Consider the following 18,944-nt stretch of genomic DNA (forward strand, 5'->3'; position numbering starts at 1 on the left):
ATAACTTTGAGTTTTCCTACTATATTATCTTGTGGGTTATATAGTAGATGTTGTTTAACACATAGAATATCACACATCACAACTGCTATTCTAGCAGTTTGTGAAGCCACAGTATAGACTTCCACCTAACATGAAAATGAATCTATATATAATAATACATTTATGAAAAGGTATTAAACATACTGTACCATATAACCTTGTTAAATTGTACTAAGTTATAGTACATAAAATGTTACAGCTGACTATAAGGGACATAACAGCAGGTCTTTATCAGACTCAACGTGCCCTGCTAGGCTAGCCAACAATGGTCAATCCTTTGATAGCCCCACCAATGCATTACTTCTTAATCTCTTATCCCTTACCTTAGGAGAGATATTGAATATATAGAGATATTGAATAGAGTGCTGATTAAGAAATATCCTATGAGCTATTGGATCACTATATAAAACAGGTTGTATAGGTATATCCTCTGTCTTGAGAGAGTTCATGAGGAAGCTTAAGTATTCATGAGAACTGATACAGGATTTTGTGCTCCTAAAGAGTGTCCCTATGCTACGCTAGAGACCTGAGCCACTGCAAAACTTGATTATGATTGTAAACCTTTTTCTCCATCTTGGCTATTAAATGATGTAAGAAGCCTGCTGGTGATCAAATACCAGCTGAATACATTTAGGGCCAGAGTACACACTCACAATCTGTGAAGAAAGTGTTGGTATCTGGTCTAATAGTTGGCTTAGTGTTCCCTGAAATAGAGGCACAGATTCAATTTCTAACATGCCAGTGGTTTTCACCAATGACCCCTGCATGGAGTTTTTTTATGTGTTTAGATCAGAGTATGTTTTTTTTAATGAAGTTTATGTTTTCTATTAGTTATGTATTGTAATCTGTAACAGGGACTACCTAACATGCTGAATCTGTTAGGTGAACTGCGTAAGGTATAGGATTTGTTTTAGATTAACTGGTGGATAATTATCTTATACATAATGGACTAGATTATTATGTTACTGAATAGTTATTGTCTAGTTAATGGCGAGCTTCACAATGGTACAGCAGAAACTGATGCTGATGCTGTATTCCTTGTCTGTATAGTACTGTGGACTAATTAATAATGATTATATTACAATAGTCCTATACAGATTTGATGTGGACTGTAGTTAAGATATGAGTTATATTATTATTTGTAGACTGTAGACAAGATGAAGTCTGGCGCTCACAAGCGGCTCAACTTCTCCTACACTTAAGTGATACACACCCTTTATACTTATTGTGAAAACACTTAATAGATAGTAGTGTAAACAAATAATCCACATACTGTACTGCATATATATAATAGACAGCAGTGTGAGACACTCTCCACTGTACTATAGGCCTAGCTGGATAAAGAACTCTTACACAAAGCATAACCAAAAGATATTGTAGTGAATATGTTGGTGAAAGTTGCAAGTTAATCAGGTAAAATATTTTTAAATATTTTTAAATAAAACAAAGTGTGTGTAATTTTTATTTTATGTTATGGTAATTAAGTGAACATTTAATGTAGGGAAAAAAATAGTTTCTACTTTGTGAATGGTTACTTAATAATGAAATTTATGAATAGTTATTAAATTGTTATTAGTATATTTACTTCACTACTATTAGCTTTGTAAGTGAGACACGTTTACCATCATGATAGGATGATGTATATCTATATACAGTATATATATATATATATATATATATATATACACACACACTGCCCAAAAGGTCCCTGCTGTTCATTCCACATTTGATATAAGCTGAAACGGACTCGTAAGCACATTGAGCATAAAGCAGTATTTCAGTATCCACACATACAGTACAGTACTTTCCCCATCACCTGCTATGATTTTCATTCCACTGTCTTATGCATTAATTGCCTGAAACTACAGTAATCTAAACCCTATGAATTATGAGCAAGCCCTCTGTTACAATTAGGGCTATTTCTATTCTGATAGCATTGAGTGAGACAAATATGATTGTAACCCATTACTCACTATTGGGTTTGCCTTTAAATGATTGCTTCTTTACTAAAATTAAAAACAAAGACAGACTTGCTGGAATCCCACCAATGTCTGCTTCTCTCAGGCTTTAACATTCCCCTTAAATATTTTTTACATCATATATGCAGCATATTCCTGCTTCTTCCTGGTAATTATATTCCCCCATAGGCTGTAAATAATTTATATATTTTTTTTTGCTATTTTAAATGCTAAAATGTTATAACTTCAGAATTGAGTCAATTCTGAAATGTTGATAAATTAGCCAAGATATTTCATATTAATTCAGGGAAATCAGGTGAACACCGTCTTGATGTACTGAATGTATAAATTAATTAGAATGTTACACATACTGTATAAGAGATCATTAAGGGCAACTGGGAAATGGTTATGGTTTCCAAATCCTCCTTCTTTTAAATAGCTAGCTCAGAGGTTCCCAAACTTTTTCGAAACAAGGCACCCTAGAGTATCAGAAATGTTTTCACGGCACCACTAAGTTTAAATCTGTTATTGAGAAATTCAGAAAGAAATGAAGTAAAGTAGTAAAGTGAAATAAATGGTGCTTACTTGTCATCCTTAGGTTCACTTATGTGGTGGTGGCCACTTCTGTTTGTCCACATATTTACATTACATTGACCATAAATAATTTGATTTGGTGCTGGACCACCAACCTGGGGTGCCACGCCTCACAGTTTGGGAACCACTGAGTTTGCTGTTTACTCACTAACACAGAGGTTCCCAAATGCAGTCCTCAAGGCACCCCAACAGTTACAACAGTACAACGGTTTTCTACGCATATTTAAATAAATGTATTTATTCTGCAGAGAGCTCACTCTGTATTATGATTTTAATTTTGAAGGAGGCAGAGAACCCCCAGACCTATTTCCACCATGGAAATTTAACAATAGTGGCAAGAAACCTTTTTACAGCAGGAATGGACACAACATCAATTACCCTTTACTGGGGTCTTTTGCTGATGGTTAAATATCCAAATATCCAAGGTACTGTAGAGTCATTCCCATTTATCCTTGACACAAATAATTATGTGTTTGGCCATTTGATGAGTGAAGACAAATTTATATGAACATGATGTAGATTAGTACAAATTTGGAAAATGCCTTGGGTCAGTCTGAGATGTTTTTCAACTTGTTCTATCTGTGCACTTGTCCTTCACTACCATAACAAAGATTTATGTAAGCACTGCCTACCTGTATTCTTGGGTCTTTACATTAAATTCCTTTATACTTGTTTTACCTTAGAACATTGTTCTTCGGTTTTATACTACAAAAAACTTTAGAAAGTTGTTCAGTTCAACTGCCAGGTACTGTAGTTCAATTGTACTCTGTCATTTAACATGGTTGACATGGTTTCATAAGCATACAATTACAGATGTGTATATATGAATTATCTGTTTCTGCTTACAGCACTACAAGTCTCAGCAGGTAGCACCTCACATTGTGCTTATGGTGTGCAATCTAGGGCCCCTCCCCCTATGTATTCTGTACTATGTGTATGTATGTACACTGGAAGGACGAGACTCCTTCCATCTTAATTAGCACCCCTCCCATCTGTTCCTGGGTGTTTTTAATTAGCAAGGTGTCCTTGCACTCCAGACTGCACATCTAATGAGGCACACTGAGGCTAAGACCTATCATATATATATGCTGTGTGTAAGTTTTGGGACTGGTATTGGGGTGCGGGGCTCCCTAGGCTGGTGTGGCTGGACTGCTTCATGGCATCATATTGTATACTTTTTCACTTCTTCAGTTTGTTTTTTATATATGTAGCACCCTCACTTTAAATCTCTCACTAGTGTGATGCCATGGGTCGGTTCTGCTGGGTTGGCCTAGGGAGTCCCGTGCCCTGTATTTGTTCCATAGGAGTGTTAGGGACCTGCCTGATAGAGGTCACCTGGACGCTGCGGGCAGGCCCATAATTATGGCCATTATTATGCCAAGAACCTCTTATGCAATTTAGCAGTATTATTATTAAGTTCAGCATGGTAGCGTGTGCACTTGCATTTATCTGTTTCTGCTTGCAGCACTACAAGTTTCAGCAGGTAGCACCTCACATTGTGCTCAGGGTGTGCAATCTGGGGCCTCTCCCCTATGTGTATATATGAATGTTTACCCTTGAGAACCTAGAGAACCTTCAGAGACATTTTGAACCACTAAGTCCTAGAAACACTCATCACTCCCCCTGAAGGCATCATTCACACAGTAACAGCTCAATGTGCTTTGGTTATGCCAATATAAAAATTTATTTTATTTCAAGCTTTTTTTTATTTTTACATTTCTATCTCACTTAGAAAAGGTCCAAGAGGAGATCTCCAGAGTTGTTGGATCTGCACAACCATTGTACAGCAGCCGGGTACAAATGCCCTTTACAAATGCAGTCGTACATGAGATCCAGAGGTTTGCTGACATTCTCCCTCTCAGTTTGGGCCATGAGACATCTAGGGATGTGACCTTCAAGGGGTATTTTATTCCAAAAGTGAGTATTGTATAGTGTCATAAATGTGACATTTGCATCATCTGCAAAGTTAGTATTTTCATTTATCTTTTGAGCTTTTTGAAAAAATTGTTGCAATGCTCTTACAGTATTGTCAAAATATTCATCTTCGTGCATTTATTTTTATACCAATTAATGTGAAGATTTGTTTTCTTTTCCGTGTTTTAAGGACGTTTGCCACAAACAGCAAATATTATACATTGTTGTTTCATTGTGAAATTAATGACTAATTGAAGCTATGTATTAAAAAGGAAATTCATGATGTACAGTAGTAACTAAATCAATTAATTATATTTCAACTCTGCTGCAAAAATAGCACTGCTTTACTTTATTATCTAAATGATATTACTGTAATATTTCACTGAATATCAGGATTTCTGGTATTGTACATTTCCTAAGCTTATTCAGATGACTACAGATACAGCATATTAATGTTAGTGAGCTGGCTGTAAAGAGTAAACAAGAAAAAACTGCTACACATTAATAAAGCTTCACAAATATATCTTGGAAACAGATTTTAAAACAAGTTGTTTAAACATTGTCAAACCGTTCATTCACATTTCTTGGGAAAGCTGATGTAACAATATGTCTCTAAATGTGTGGTCAATATGTTGCAACAAGTTGCTTTTTAGTAGAACTGGTTGATTTAATAAAAAAATGAAGGGTTTTTGTGTTGAGAAAATGTTGGCATAAAATATATTTAGAAATTATATTGTTAACTTAGAGCCACCATATTATGCAGCACTGTAAAGATCTTATTTTATATCTCACTTCACACACATGGGATCGGTATGAAATCCCGGCAGTTGGGATGTCTGCTGTCAATATACCTACAGCAACATGCCGATGCTCTGGATCCCTCCCCTCTTCTCCCCCTAACCCTCCCCGTTAGTGCCTAAAGCTAACCCTCCCTCCTTGGTGCCTAAACCTAACCCTCCCCCCTTGGTGCCTAAACCTAACCCTCACCTCTTGGTGCCTAACCCTAACCCTCCCCCCTTGGTACCTAAACCTAACTCTCCTCCCTTAGTGCCTAACCCTAACCCTCCTCCTAAGGGTGCCTATCCCTAAACTACCCCCCCAAAAAAAGCTAACCCCGGACTTACCTAATTTAGGCAGCCGTCCTTCTGTGTAGCGGCCGCCGGTCTGCTGACTACATCCCATGAGAATCTCTGTAGCTTACACTTAAGGCACACCCAAGAATAGATTCTTAGGGTTAGGCTACAAGCAGGGAGGGTTAGGGTTAGGAGGAGAAGGGGGGATGGTAAGTATACTTACCCGACACCTGTTGGGATACCAACAATCGGTATGCCGATATCGGTATTGTGACAGAAGGCATCCCAACAGCCGGCATTCCATACCGATTCCGATTCTCACTTAAGAATCCTAATATCAAAACTGTCATCATCTGTGGTTCATTTTATGATCTACTCTGCTATTGATTCTCTCTGCAGGGAATTGGAGTGGTGGGGCCAGGTCTCCTCTTTGGGGCAAGCCAACTTTTTTCAATTAATTTAATTTCCAAAGCACAAGGATGTTTTTAGATGGATACTAAAATGACTGGCTTAAATGACTGGAGGGGGGCTTTGCCATATCATCAACAGGTTTGGTCCACTGTTGTCTAACTTTCCTAATTTAACCATAGAATCTGTTTTGAAAGGTCTGTCAGACTCCCATCACCTGTTCCTTTCTTGTATTTAACAATTTTTAAATGTTAATCATAGATCATATATCTCTCCCTTATTGACCTGTCCACCGCTCATGCCTGTCCAGGATATTCAGCTATGGAGTCTGATATATACCAAAAAAGAAAATATTTTAGAAAAGAAAACAGTTCTTAAACTTGTAAATTGAGGATTATATTTTTCTGAAAATTATGAATTATTCAACAAGCCAACATTTGCACAAATAAATATGATATTTTGAAAACTACCCAATGTTGAAGTATAGTTTAATAGACTTGAAGACCTATACCCAAAAATACATTACCTGTCTATTAAAGTCCATATATTTGCAAACATATAAATGTTTGGAATCTTGCCTATAAGCGGAGTATTCATTTCTTATGGTATTTATTTGAATGAATTTATAACCATAATATATTTTAAGATAATTCCCCCTTCCTCCATATCCTGGAAGCTCTAGTGTCTAATAATCCTAGTTTGATTCTGTTCCAACCATGTGTAGAGTGAAGGTTTTCCCCATATATGTGGAGGTTTCATCTACTGGTTGGTTCATTGGTTGGTGGACTGCAGATAAAAATTACCATATTGTGTGTAAGGTTTTTGGAGCAGAACTTAGACTGAAAACTCCAATGACACAGGGATTGATATCTGATTAAATATTCTCTGTACTGCTCTGCATAATATGGTGGTGTTACATACATAAATACATGATTAATAATATCCTACAACTGATTTACAAGAAATTTTCCAAATAACAACTAAAAGCTTTCAGGACAGTCACTGACCAATATCTTGCCGCTCCAGCTGTGCATCCTTTATACAGAAGTGTTTGTCATCCTAGGGAACCTATATAATCCCATTACTGTCATCTGTACTGAGAGACAAGATGCAGTTTGAGAAACCTGATGAGTTTTACCCAAATCATTTTCTTGATGCCAAAGGAAACTTTATAAAGAAAGAGGCATTTATGCCATTCTCAGCAGGTATGTACCATATGTTTGGCCTCTGTGATGTATTATATTACTCTAACTATAACAATAGCAGCTTACAGATGTGTTCACTTGCATCTTTGCAACTTGTGCGGCAAAACCGCGTCACGTATGGCATGAGTCGCACTCCTGTGAACTGGTAAGTGCACTGCGTTCGCCCCATGAACCATAGGATGGCATGGAGCAAACGCAGCATGCGGCATGGCATACAGTGGTACACACTACCATGCCAAATCGCATGGCGCGATGTGTGCCCATGTTTGCAGCGCCAGCGGCAAAGAAGGCAAGTGAACACATCTGTAGTATAAATTTCCATATTAACAATAATTGAGGATTTGTAATATAATTAATGAAAAGTTGCACTAATGCTTTACTGGTCAGTCATATATTCTACTATTTAGTGAGAATTTGACGAAAATACATTTTTAAGTAGTTTGTTTTGAAATTAAATAAAAAAAAAAACAACATTCATTTAATGTAACTACTGTTGTCTATTGTGTTTTTAGGGCGCAGAATCTGTGCAGGAGAGAAACTGGCAAGAATGGAGCTTTTCATGTTTTTTACAAATCTATTACAGAAGTTCACATTCCGTTTACCCCCAGGGGTCAGTGGTGTGGATCTGACCCTTAGAGTTGGATTTTTAAATGCACCAAAAGATCAGATGATATGCGCGGTGCCTCGCTTTTAATAATCAATTTACACTGTACACTAAATTAATTTTAATTGTTTAATGATATGATATGTACAGTGACGGTACAATCACATCACTGATCACTGACACTAAATATTCATTATACTGTGCCATCAATAGTAGCATACTATTATCAACCGCCTTCAGAATAACACCAAATAACTATGCATTCTAACTATTCACTTTCAAACTAATGAAAGCTCTTTAATTACAAAAATTACTACTGTACTTGTAATACTGTATTTCACGTTATCAGTGACATCAGGTGTAGTAACATAATGTGTATGTTGTCATTACAATTCTTTCCTAAGGCTTTTGTGTACTTAATGATTTTGAACTTAACTATGCGATTGTGTACAAACCGGCATGTACCTATGATATTAACACGGTTGTTTGGTGGTGTAATTAGAGATGTGCGGTTCAGTTCTCCAGAAATCCGAATCCTCACAACTTTCTTGAATCCGGGTAAATCCGAGTCGCGGTTCTGATCTCCTGAGGAGATCTGGGTAAATCCGGGTCGCGGTTCTGATCTTTTTGCGGTTCGGAATTCGCATTTTAAATCCGAATTTCGGGTTTTGGATTGCATAAATTACATGATTTTAGCTGTTTTTAAAACTTTGAATCTGTTTTTTTTATTTAAAAAAATCAAGATCCAAATCCAAAACTCTTGAGGGTGGTATGCAAAACCAAATCCAGATCCAAAACCTTGAAGGAGATACAGATCCAAAACCAAAACACGGGGGTTGGCGCACATCCCTAGTTGTAATGAATATACAGTAAATTAAATTAAATTGAGTGGGGTATTGGATTCATCTGTGCTGGAGCCGCTCAGTGATGAAGTACCAGACTGCCCATCACTATAGGGGTCTGGAACCCCTCCCCTACCTCGCCGCAGCCCTACCCACCATGGTTCCCTCCCACCCTCTTCTTCACTACACCGCACGGTGTCAAAGTCTTTGCTATTTTGTGAACATGAAAACATCCTGAAAGATTGCTAATAGGATGGCGGTCTCTGCATCATACGAGGAGAATCCACAGCACAATGGGAATCGCACACGGGCCTCATTTCATTAATATGCCTCTGCATCTGACGCCATATGGCAAGCCTGAGTTATCTGAGGACTAACTAATCACATAACCAATCTTCATGTTAAATATGTGCAAAACTCAAATCAATTAAAAAGAAAGTATAGGGAACTAATACCACATTTATTGGAATAGCAGAAATAGAATATCTAAACACACTATTTAACAGTTAAACAATTTAATGCATATGCATCATACATGTAACACTATAAAATCTGCAACAATTGCTACAAATATATATTTACTTCTGAAAATTGCAGTTGGGGTCATTAATAGAGTTGAAACCTCTTTAAAAGTATAACACGCAGTAAAGCTTTTCTGTAATATAGACGCCGATTAATGTCCTCAGGATTCTGATAGAGACAAAAGAGATAACTGAACAAATCACTGATGAAGTAAGCAAGGTACCACAAGTCCCATAGGTGTCTATGTACTAAGCCTTGGAGAGAGATAAAGTTGATGGAGATAACGTACCAACCAATCAGCTCCTAACTGTCATTTTTCGAACACAGACTGTAAAGTGACAGCTGATTGGTTTGTACTTGATTACTCTATAAGGCTTAGTACATCTCCCCCAATAGGGTGTTATACTATGAGCACAGTTCGAACTGATGAATGAGAGATAGGTACTTTATTACCAGATGCTCTGGCTGTATACTTGTGAGGACATGAGATGTGTGTTAAAAATGTAATGTGCAATACTTTTTAGCCCTTGATATTTAGCCCTTGTCCATACTGTGTGCCTGTTTTATTCATAACCAGTAGAGCAATGTAACACCTCACAGAACAAATGACCTCATGGGTTAATTTCCACCTCCGCAGGGGACACTCAGGACTTACACCTCCTTCCATTTTCCTGCCTTTGTCCCTCACTGGAGTCTGGAAGACTGAATGGAGCCAACCCAGCAGGTGTTCATCAGGGAAGTAATATCTGGGGGAGGTAGGAGAAAGTTACAGGATAAGGGACTCGCACCAATCAGGAAATGGTGCAACTCCCCTGGGTGGTCACAAGGACCATGGGAAATTGGAAGTTTCTGAAGGCAGCTTCTGATGTTAGTCACTGACCTTGGCTAAGAGGTATCGCTCTTGCAAAGGTGCTTAGTGGAACGCATCACCAGTTCTGTGTGGACGTGTACATTTGGAAATTCTGTGTGGACGAATACTCTATCACTGCTGTGTGATCTGTTATAGTTTCTACTGTGTGGTATCCTGGAAATGCTGGGGTGGATGAATATGCTATTACCGCTGTGTGGATTGGGTAATAGTTTCTCCTGTGGGACTGTGTGTCTCTAGCTATTTCGTGGAATTGTTCTGGGACTTTATACACTACTGGGACTGCCTCTATCTGGACTGCTACCTGTGTATTGCCTGTTTGCAGTATTTACCCCTTTGTCATTGCATATTACCTATTCCTGTGTGCCGTAAAAAATAAACCACCACTTTGGCTTCATCTGCTCAGTGTCAGATTCTGTCCGGGTTCCATGACTAACCTCTATTTTATGGCCAGTGATAATGTTATGAACACAGGGTTAGTTTAGCTAGACCCGGTTTGAAGACAGCCTTGGGGCTGGTTTAAATTGACTAGTCGTGGCCCCTGAGATAAGCCTTTGGGCTGTGAAGCAGCCTTCAGGGGCTGATTTGCATGGACTAGTTATAGCCAAGAGACTAAAGATGAGATGCTGTTGGAGCAGCCCCGAGGGCTGATTTGCATTGACTAGTTGTGGCCAAGGGGCTAATAATGAGATGCAGCCAATGGGCTGTTGAAGCAGCCTTGAGGGCTGATTTGCCTTGGCTAGTTGTGACCTGGTGCTAATGATGAGATGCAGCCAATGGGCTTTTGAAGCAGCCTTGAGGACTGATTTGCCTTGGCTAGTTGTGCTCTTGGGCCACAGGGTTTGATGAAGCCTTTGGGCTGAAAAGTCTTTGACGGAGTGGGTACAAACTGGCATAGAGCTGCTACCAATGTTACCAGTGCCGCTGGGTTGACACTGGCGATGGTGCGCTGGATTGCGCACGTGGGATACTGAGTTGCTACCAGTGCTGCTGGGAATGACACTGGCAATGGTACGCTAGATTGCACACTTGGGACACTGAGTTGCTACCAGTTCCACTGGGATGACACTGGTGATGGTGCGCTGGATTGCGCACTCAGGACGCAAAGTTGCGGCCAATGTTGCCAGGATGACACAAGCCGTCGGACATAGACTGGCGCTTCAGGTGGAGGAAGCGCACCGTGCCACCTAGATGACACAAGCAGCATGAGCAGGTGGAATGCAGACTGTGCCACCTGGATGGGACAAACAGCAGAAGAAAAACACATACTGGCTCTGGAACTCAACTGGAAAATAGGAGACTGGAACAACCGGAAGTACGAGATACTGTCACCGGCATGGAGTGAAGAGCTGGCTGAAATTTAACAGAACAGGGCCCAACCAGAGCAAGCATCCCTTAATGACAGACTAGTGTGCACCAGGGCTGTGCACAGACCAGAGAATCATGGCTGGGTCTGCACTTCCCCCACAGGGATTCATATGTAATAGTATAATATCTTTCACTAAATAAGAGACTTAACCCTCAGTCCCTCCCTAATCAGGATTACGAAATAACATTGGCTTGTGGTGGGAATTGAACCCTGGACCACTGCTAAGTAAAATGATAAGGGCTTTCACGAATTTTGTCAGTACTTTAAGCTGTATCTAGTAAATCCTTGTGGGCGGAGGGCAGAGCCAGCCTTGAAGTTACAAGTTACTTAGACTGTTGTAAATGGATCTGAAAAGTGCTTTGGCAGGGTGGGGGAACGTAAACAAATTGACCTACTTTTATTTTCACTATTTGCATGTCTTTTACAGTAAGTTACGTACACTTTGTAAATTAATTTGCGTTTGTAGTTTTGACGCACTCATGTGAACTCATTAGATGCTAATGTATTGGTTATACTGTCATAACACCATGGCAATTATACTACTGTACAGCACTGTATGTGTACTCATTTGCATCCCATTCAACAAGCTTCTTCAATATTATTAAAAAGATTGGTTGTGCGAACATGCAGCATGCAAATACACTGCAATAGTGTCCTGAACGTGATTGGCCCGCTTGTCAGGGATCTCCATCCACTTCCACAGTATGGTATTTACTATTTAGTAGTGTAAATTTCATCAGTAGAGTACTCGCCACCCAGTGGCTAAGCAGTGTATTGCATGCCATGGGATCTCCTACTTTGTGGATTACCAAAGTACACCACAGTAAAGCGATCACGCAACTTTATCATGCGCGACTCAGAAGCCTGAATGTCGCGCTATGAGCAACAAACTAGCTGGGCCCATCTGTGTATACTTTTTATTTGTATCAGCATTTAAACAGAACAGGTTGAACAGGCCTTTAAATGTACATTAAAAGAGTAATAGAGGGGGCAAGCAATATAGAACATAGAAAAGGAAACTGAAGCATACTTAGTAGAAGCAAGGACCAGAAAAACTAAAATTTTATGCCTTGGAAAGCTATTAATATTGAGTCTGAGACCCCGTTACCAGGTCCGGCTGTGTGACTTTGTGTCCATTTTTGTGTCCCAGCTGGCTGCCTGGGATATCCCAAGAGTTTCTAGTCACTTATCTGAAATGTGTCTGGTGTCCTCTTCCCAGTGGGTCCCACCATTCTGGGCAATGGGATCTGCCATCTTGGCCAGCATCACATGATCCACTCTGCCAATCAGCTGTCAGCAACTCCTGCCACATGTTCTGCTCAGATGCCCTATTCAAACCAGCAAGAATGGGCAGAACATTGCCAGTACAACCTCTCACCTAGAGAATCAAGTACCGTGACTCCTGGTCCTGCATTGCTTCCCAGCATTCTGTTCGAGCATATTCCTGCAGCCTGCTCCAGCTGTGCTTCCCAACATTCTGTTTCAGCTCCTCTGCTAATGGCAAATCCTAAAAACCTACAGTTGCCTAAAACACCAGCTAGAAGGCAAATCCTGAATACCCACCTTACCTAATACTCCAGCTAGTAGACAAATCTAAAAATGTGCACTTGGCTAATACTCCAGCTAATAGGGAAAACCTGCACTTGCCTAACCCTCTAGCTATTGGCCATACTGCAAGTCTGCATCCAGTCTCAGAGTCTGTCCCTCAGTCAACCCCTCAGAACTGTAGTGGATACCTCTCTGCGGCATAAGTCTCCCTCTACTACCCCCAGTGGTCCACATGAAGAATAGCATCGTAAGGCTATCCAGCTTCACTAACACACCAGCATATTCAGCTAGCCCAAAGGGTCCAAACCTGAATATCAATAGTTCCATTGCTATTTTTATTTTATTTATTCTTTATAAAATGGAAAAGGTTTACTGTATTACAGCTACATAAGTCTCCATTCCCATCACACGGATGTCTGGCAGAACCATACAAAAGAACATCAAATGTCCAAACATGGAATAAATCATACACAGGAACAAAATAAAGTTGTATTTTAAATACTCATCTGCTGATTTTCTCATTTTAATTAGAGCAAACTAAGGGCACTATTCAGAAGTTGATGCTAATCCAGACACCGGCACGCCCCCAACATGCCAACCAATGAGAGTCACCCAGTGACCGCCCAGGAATGCTAATCGGAATTGCAGTTATCTCCATGGACTTCCGATATGCGTCCCGTGACGGTAACTATTTGCACCCATGTGCAGGTTTAAAACATCAAGTAGCCGATATTTTAAATGCGTCCCCCACTGGATCCAAAACAAAATCCAAGCACTACTGAGAAATCCATCAACTCTGGTGGGGTGCGGTTGGCAAACAGTTTTTTGGGGGCCAAATGCAAACAAAATTAAAATTTTAAAGACTGCATGTGGACAGTTTGCTCATCCCTAGGTCTCAGATACTGTATGTTTTATTTGTGCCTGAGAACACTTGTGGGATTAGGTATATTTTCTTGGCTGTGGAGAGGAATGTAACACGAGTAACCATTCAGCAACTGACAGGTCTATAATTTGTCTAAATACCTATTCTCTTTTATCATTATGGCAATCAGAAGTACAACTAATCTCTCTTGACAACAAAAGGTAAAATACAGGCATTACAGTCATTGCTGCCTCACACAACAAGTTCTCGTCACGGATCTCGTCAGGCGAGAATAAATGCTGACAATTAGGATTCTGTCCACAACAATGTAAATTGTCACAGGATTAAGGAGATCTCTTACTGGATGCTTTTATTCTTAAAACTCTATTTGAGTCTGGAAAGATATATATAAAGAAAAAAACCCTGTGGATTTAGTAGGTCTTACATTTTAAAAATGGCAATCCACTGGTTAAATCATTTTAGAACCCCGTCTTGAAAGACAAAAAGATTGCCTTGTAGCATGCTGTATATATTTATACAGTCGGGAATTCAGGGCATTGGAAACTCTCACAGTATAAATATTGCTGCAAGGCTGACTCTTGGTAATGTGAAACAGGGCTGCAAAGGTGCAGTTATTCATGCTGTATCAGGTTTTTCCAGTATTTGCCATGGTGTACTCTAGGTTCCAGTGGGCCCTGTATGCCAGGGCATGCTTGTGATTGTAGTTCTACAAATATCATCATAGATGTAAGCTAAGGGTAAGATCGTCGCACTGACCATAAATTAATTAAGACACAGATATATGAATTATTATAACAAACTGCTATTCCTGTAATATGTTCTACTAATAATAAATATTTTACTTGGTAGCGGTGGTGATCACTAGAGTTGTGGTATATAGGTATCAAAGGGGAGAAAGATAGAAAAGAACTCTGTTTTGTGAGCACTCAATTTATGAAATATATAGATTTTAAAAATTAACTTTTAATATACCGGTACAATATTAAAAACGACAAAAAATTTTTTATTTACAAGAAAATTCTAGGTTAGAGACAGTAGTGATTGTAATACATCATTCCTTATTAATGTACACGTTAAAATATATAGCTATTATAGTATCTGAAAGGTATACTTAAATGCTATCCCAAAAGGACTTTTATATATATTCGTAGACAAACGTTACAGACGCGTACAAAAAAGATTCCCCTTGCCTTGTGGTAATGGTGATACTATACAGTATACTAGTGCCCTTAGAAACAACAGGATAACAGTGATTTTTCTCAGGTGTTTGTTTCTGTTTTTGTGGGTCTTACTAATCAAGCATTGGACCCACAATGAGAGAATTACTAATCCTGAGGTAGTCAGCAGTTAATAGAGGGACAGAAAGCAGGGATCAGCATACATTTAAGCACAGATTTTTTTATAACGCAGCATACCATCCATCTATGCTTTTAGAAACACATATTAGCATGAACCAAACTCTAAGGTGAAATAAATATCCTTACCACCTGATGAAGAATAATAACGTATTATTGTTTTAAGTTTAAATCTAAATTGTTACATATAGCAGAAGACAAACTGATACATAACATATCTTAGAAAAAAAAGTAGCAAAACAGATGTCTGAGTAAATTCAGAAGGGAAAGATAAATAAAACCCTATGGCTGTTTTATACATAGTCTGCCTCATTCTTATGTATCACACATAATATTATATACTTGCCCAACTGTATTTTTCTATGTTGTTACAAGGATTCTTTCAGAAAGTAATTCTCAGTAACAGATCCCAGTATATAACATTAAGCCAAAATTATATCAGATGCCCGCTATTATATTACAGTTGGTATATTCAGAAAAGAATAGCTTTGTCAGTGAAAACAAACCGGCTCTGCCAGTGAAAATAAACCAGCTCTGTTAATGAAACATGAACCAGAGTAACCTCAATAGGTGTAACATGTTCAATATACAAATGACATTTAGCGAGTAAATATAATAAGCTATATAACCCTGATGGGTCCGCACACTCTATATAGCGTATAAACAATTTAAATATATACACAAACTTGAAGTCGGGGTCTCCCGTGCTGCGCAGTCACGGGAGCCCTTGCCACTGCTACTGCTGCTGCCGACATGCGTTTCACCAATGTGGCTTGATCACGGGGGAATGGTGTAGAGCAGAGTCACCGGGCGCTCCGGATAATAACGGGGAGGAGACCAATCATCTTCTCCCAGGTTCTGAGTGTCAGCTCAGTCTACCAGTAGAAAACTCAGGGACTCAGCTGTCTGATAGCAATCAGGTGTGTGAAGTATGTCTAGATCTAATTTAGCTTGGGACAACCTCATCCATGTGGATGTAACAGATTCAATTAACCTCTGCTTATAGGTAGGTATATTGATCCTATGCAAGGAAAATCAAATATATCTAATTAAATATCATAGAAATTATCCCGATATACATAGAGTGCTGTTAATAGCCCCATTTTAACCAGAATTAATTAAAATAATAAGCATGTTAGATTTTAATGTAATTTCAACTAAAGTGGATAAAATGAAAATGAAAAATGGATAACAAGATTATAATATCAAAAATAGTTAGAGATTCAAAATAAATAGGAGATTCAAAAAAGGAAGGAGAAAGAAAGAGGAAAGGGGGGGAGTTATAATTATTATTAACCCCCTAAGAATTCAACTCTATTAGATGAATTAGTACATAAATTTAAAATAACTGGACTGTACCCAAATATCCCTTATTCAGACTACTGTCATAATGAAATAACATATATATACAGTATCATTAACACCAATATCTGTGATTAAATCAATTAAGAAAATGTAATATAAATTACTTGTTTGAAATATGCCAATGCCATAGTGTACTTACACATAAGCATAACCATGGCATACTAATCTAAAATGTAAAGGTTAGTGTATGTTAAATGGCATTAAAAATGAGAACACAATGACTCTGGTTAATCATCTAGCTTACATAACATTGCTCAAATGTAATAAACAAAATTACTAATGTGTACTACTAGTATCTCATAAGTATTACAATACACCAATAAATACAATATATGATTCAAATTAATAGTGACACTTAATTAGTGTGAAGTGCTGGGGTGAAAAAGTATCAATTGTAAAAATATATAAAAATAAATAGTGACAGAATTATCTGCTGTGTATGTACAAAAGTGTGGCTATGTGAATCTATACAGGAAATGTGTAAAGATTGATGTGAATGTATTAAATCTATAATAAAAATGTGTATGTTGTAAATTTATAAGTCTGATGGTGTAATATGAATAGTGAGTAAATGAAATGGTGAGTATATAATAAAGAAAAATAATAAATAAATGTTATACATATAATAAATCTAAATGATAACCTAAAACCTATTTAATGAAATGGTATATAATTGGTGTGAATTAATAAACAATAACTAGAAGGGGCAATTATATGGTGTAAACAGTATATCAATGATCTAAATTATCATATACATATAACTTCAGAGAATCATATCTTTTTATACATTTAATTAAAAACTGAGGTTAATAATTGATATACATAAACAACATAATAACTAAATATTAATAAATATATTGGTTCATATAGATACTTATAACACACAATTATTCAAACAATAGTACACAATAATAATAAAAATAAATATAATAATAATGGGATAGTTCAAAGTGCACATGCATATATAAGTATATATATATATATATACACACACATATACACATATCCCACATTAAAGGTAAAGAAAATAGAGGTCAGATACATAGAAACGTTAACCTGCTGAATAAATATACTAATCAATGCATAGAAGCAATATGGGATGAAAAAAACATAAAAAAATAATAAAGTTAATATCTTGTTCTCTTAAAATGAAAATATCCATAAGGAGAGGTGGATTTAGAGGAAGGGACTGTAGCTATTATATTCATTCAGTCCACAAGGGACGAGAGTTCCAAGCCTAAAAATCCATTCAGTTTCTGTTATGTTCTGGGTTGTTTGTGGACCCGGGGTGGTAGCAGGAGTGATCACAGAAGTGGGTTTGATTATAAAATTAGGTTTTTTAATACGTGCTTGAGTAGACATAAAATATGGCAGTAAATAAAAGTCCAGGAATATATAAACGTGCAATAGAGTTCTGTGGTGGGAGTAATGGGTTAATGTCCAAGTAGAAACAATTAGAACTGTCCAGTTGTGCAGGTAGTGAGACTGGAATAATCAACCAGGTATGCAGGTAGTGATGCTGGAAAATAAAGCCAGGTGTGCAGGTAGTGAACTAAGGCAAATGAGCAGGATGTCAGCAGGCTCAGGCACTCAGGTATGGGCAAGGGTGGTGGAGGAAGCGGGGTAGTCCAGCAGAAGCTAGGAGCTGACAGGCAGACTGGCAGACAGTGAATTTCACAGGAACAGGATAAGCACAGAGAACTCCCTCTCAGCTAGGCTGAGATACACGTTGCACTGGCAAAGAAGGAAGGCACTGAACCTTCCTAAATACCCCATTCCGTGCTGTTACTGGCCGGAGGGAACATGTGACTCACCAAGATTGGCCAGCCGCATCACATGGCCAGAAGGCAAAATGGCGGCGCCCATGCCAAACGGAACGGAGACGCCGCCAGGCCTTACCAGCGCAGAGTGACAACAGGCCCGCACAACAACGCACGCAGCTAAAAACCCCCGCCAGACACCAGCTCCGCCACCAGACAGCCCGCGCCACAACGACCTCACAGGTAACAGCCGCCTAGTGCCATACTAAAATACCCTGGCCATGACAGTTTCCTTCCGAAGTAATGCGGTACTGAGATCCCCTCTTCTGATGCCCATTTGAATTCTTTCTAAAGAAAATGCTTCTAATTGTCCCGGATTGCTCTGATGTTTCTGGAGAAAATGCCTCGCTACTGAGGTAAGTTTTTTCATTTTAGTTATATCAGATCTGGCATTTCTGATGTTACTAGTATGTTCAAAAATCTGAGATTTGAAGGCTCCAGTTGTTATGCCCACATATTTATACCCAAGTGGGCAAATTAAACAGTATATGACACCAACGGTGTTACAGTTAAAGAATTGTCGTATTGTAATCTCTTTGCCATATTTGTCTTGTACTTTATTGGTTCTTTTAATAAA

The 18,944-nt window shown here is 38.4% G+C and overlaps 1 protein-coding gene across 2 annotated transcripts in view; it reads left to right on the top strand.

Annotated features, from left to right (window-relative positions):
* The window catches only part of LOC148533742 (cytochrome P450 2K1-like), a 51,548-nt gene extending 43,663 nt beyond the window's left edge, over window positions 1-7,885 (top strand). Inside the window, exons 6-10 of one of the 2 annotated variants that reach the window (XM_088467330.1) lie at window positions 2,305-2,322; window positions 2,893-3,016; window positions 4,324-4,508; window positions 7,050-7,191; window positions 7,704-7,885. In XM_088467330.1, the coding sequence (XP_088323456.1) occupies window positions 2,305-2,322; window positions 2,893-3,016; window positions 4,324-4,508; window positions 7,050-7,191; window positions 7,704-7,885 (651 nt within the window). Of the gene's footprint in view, window positions 1-2,304; window positions 2,323-2,874; window positions 3,017-4,323; window positions 4,509-7,049; window positions 7,192-7,703 lie in introns of both variants that reach the window. The other variant, XM_088467331.1, reaches the window with a different exon arrangement.
* The last annotated feature ends 11,059 nt before the right edge of the window (window positions 7,886-18,944 follow it).

The sequence above is a fragment of the Taudactylus pleione genome, unplaced genomic scaffold, assembly GCF_031769625.1.
Source record: "Taudactylus pleione unplaced genomic scaffold, aTauple2 ptg000070l, whole genome shotgun sequence".
In the NCBI taxonomy this organism is placed as follows: Eukaryota; Metazoa; Chordata; class Amphibia; order Anura; family Myobatrachidae; genus Taudactylus; species Taudactylus pleione.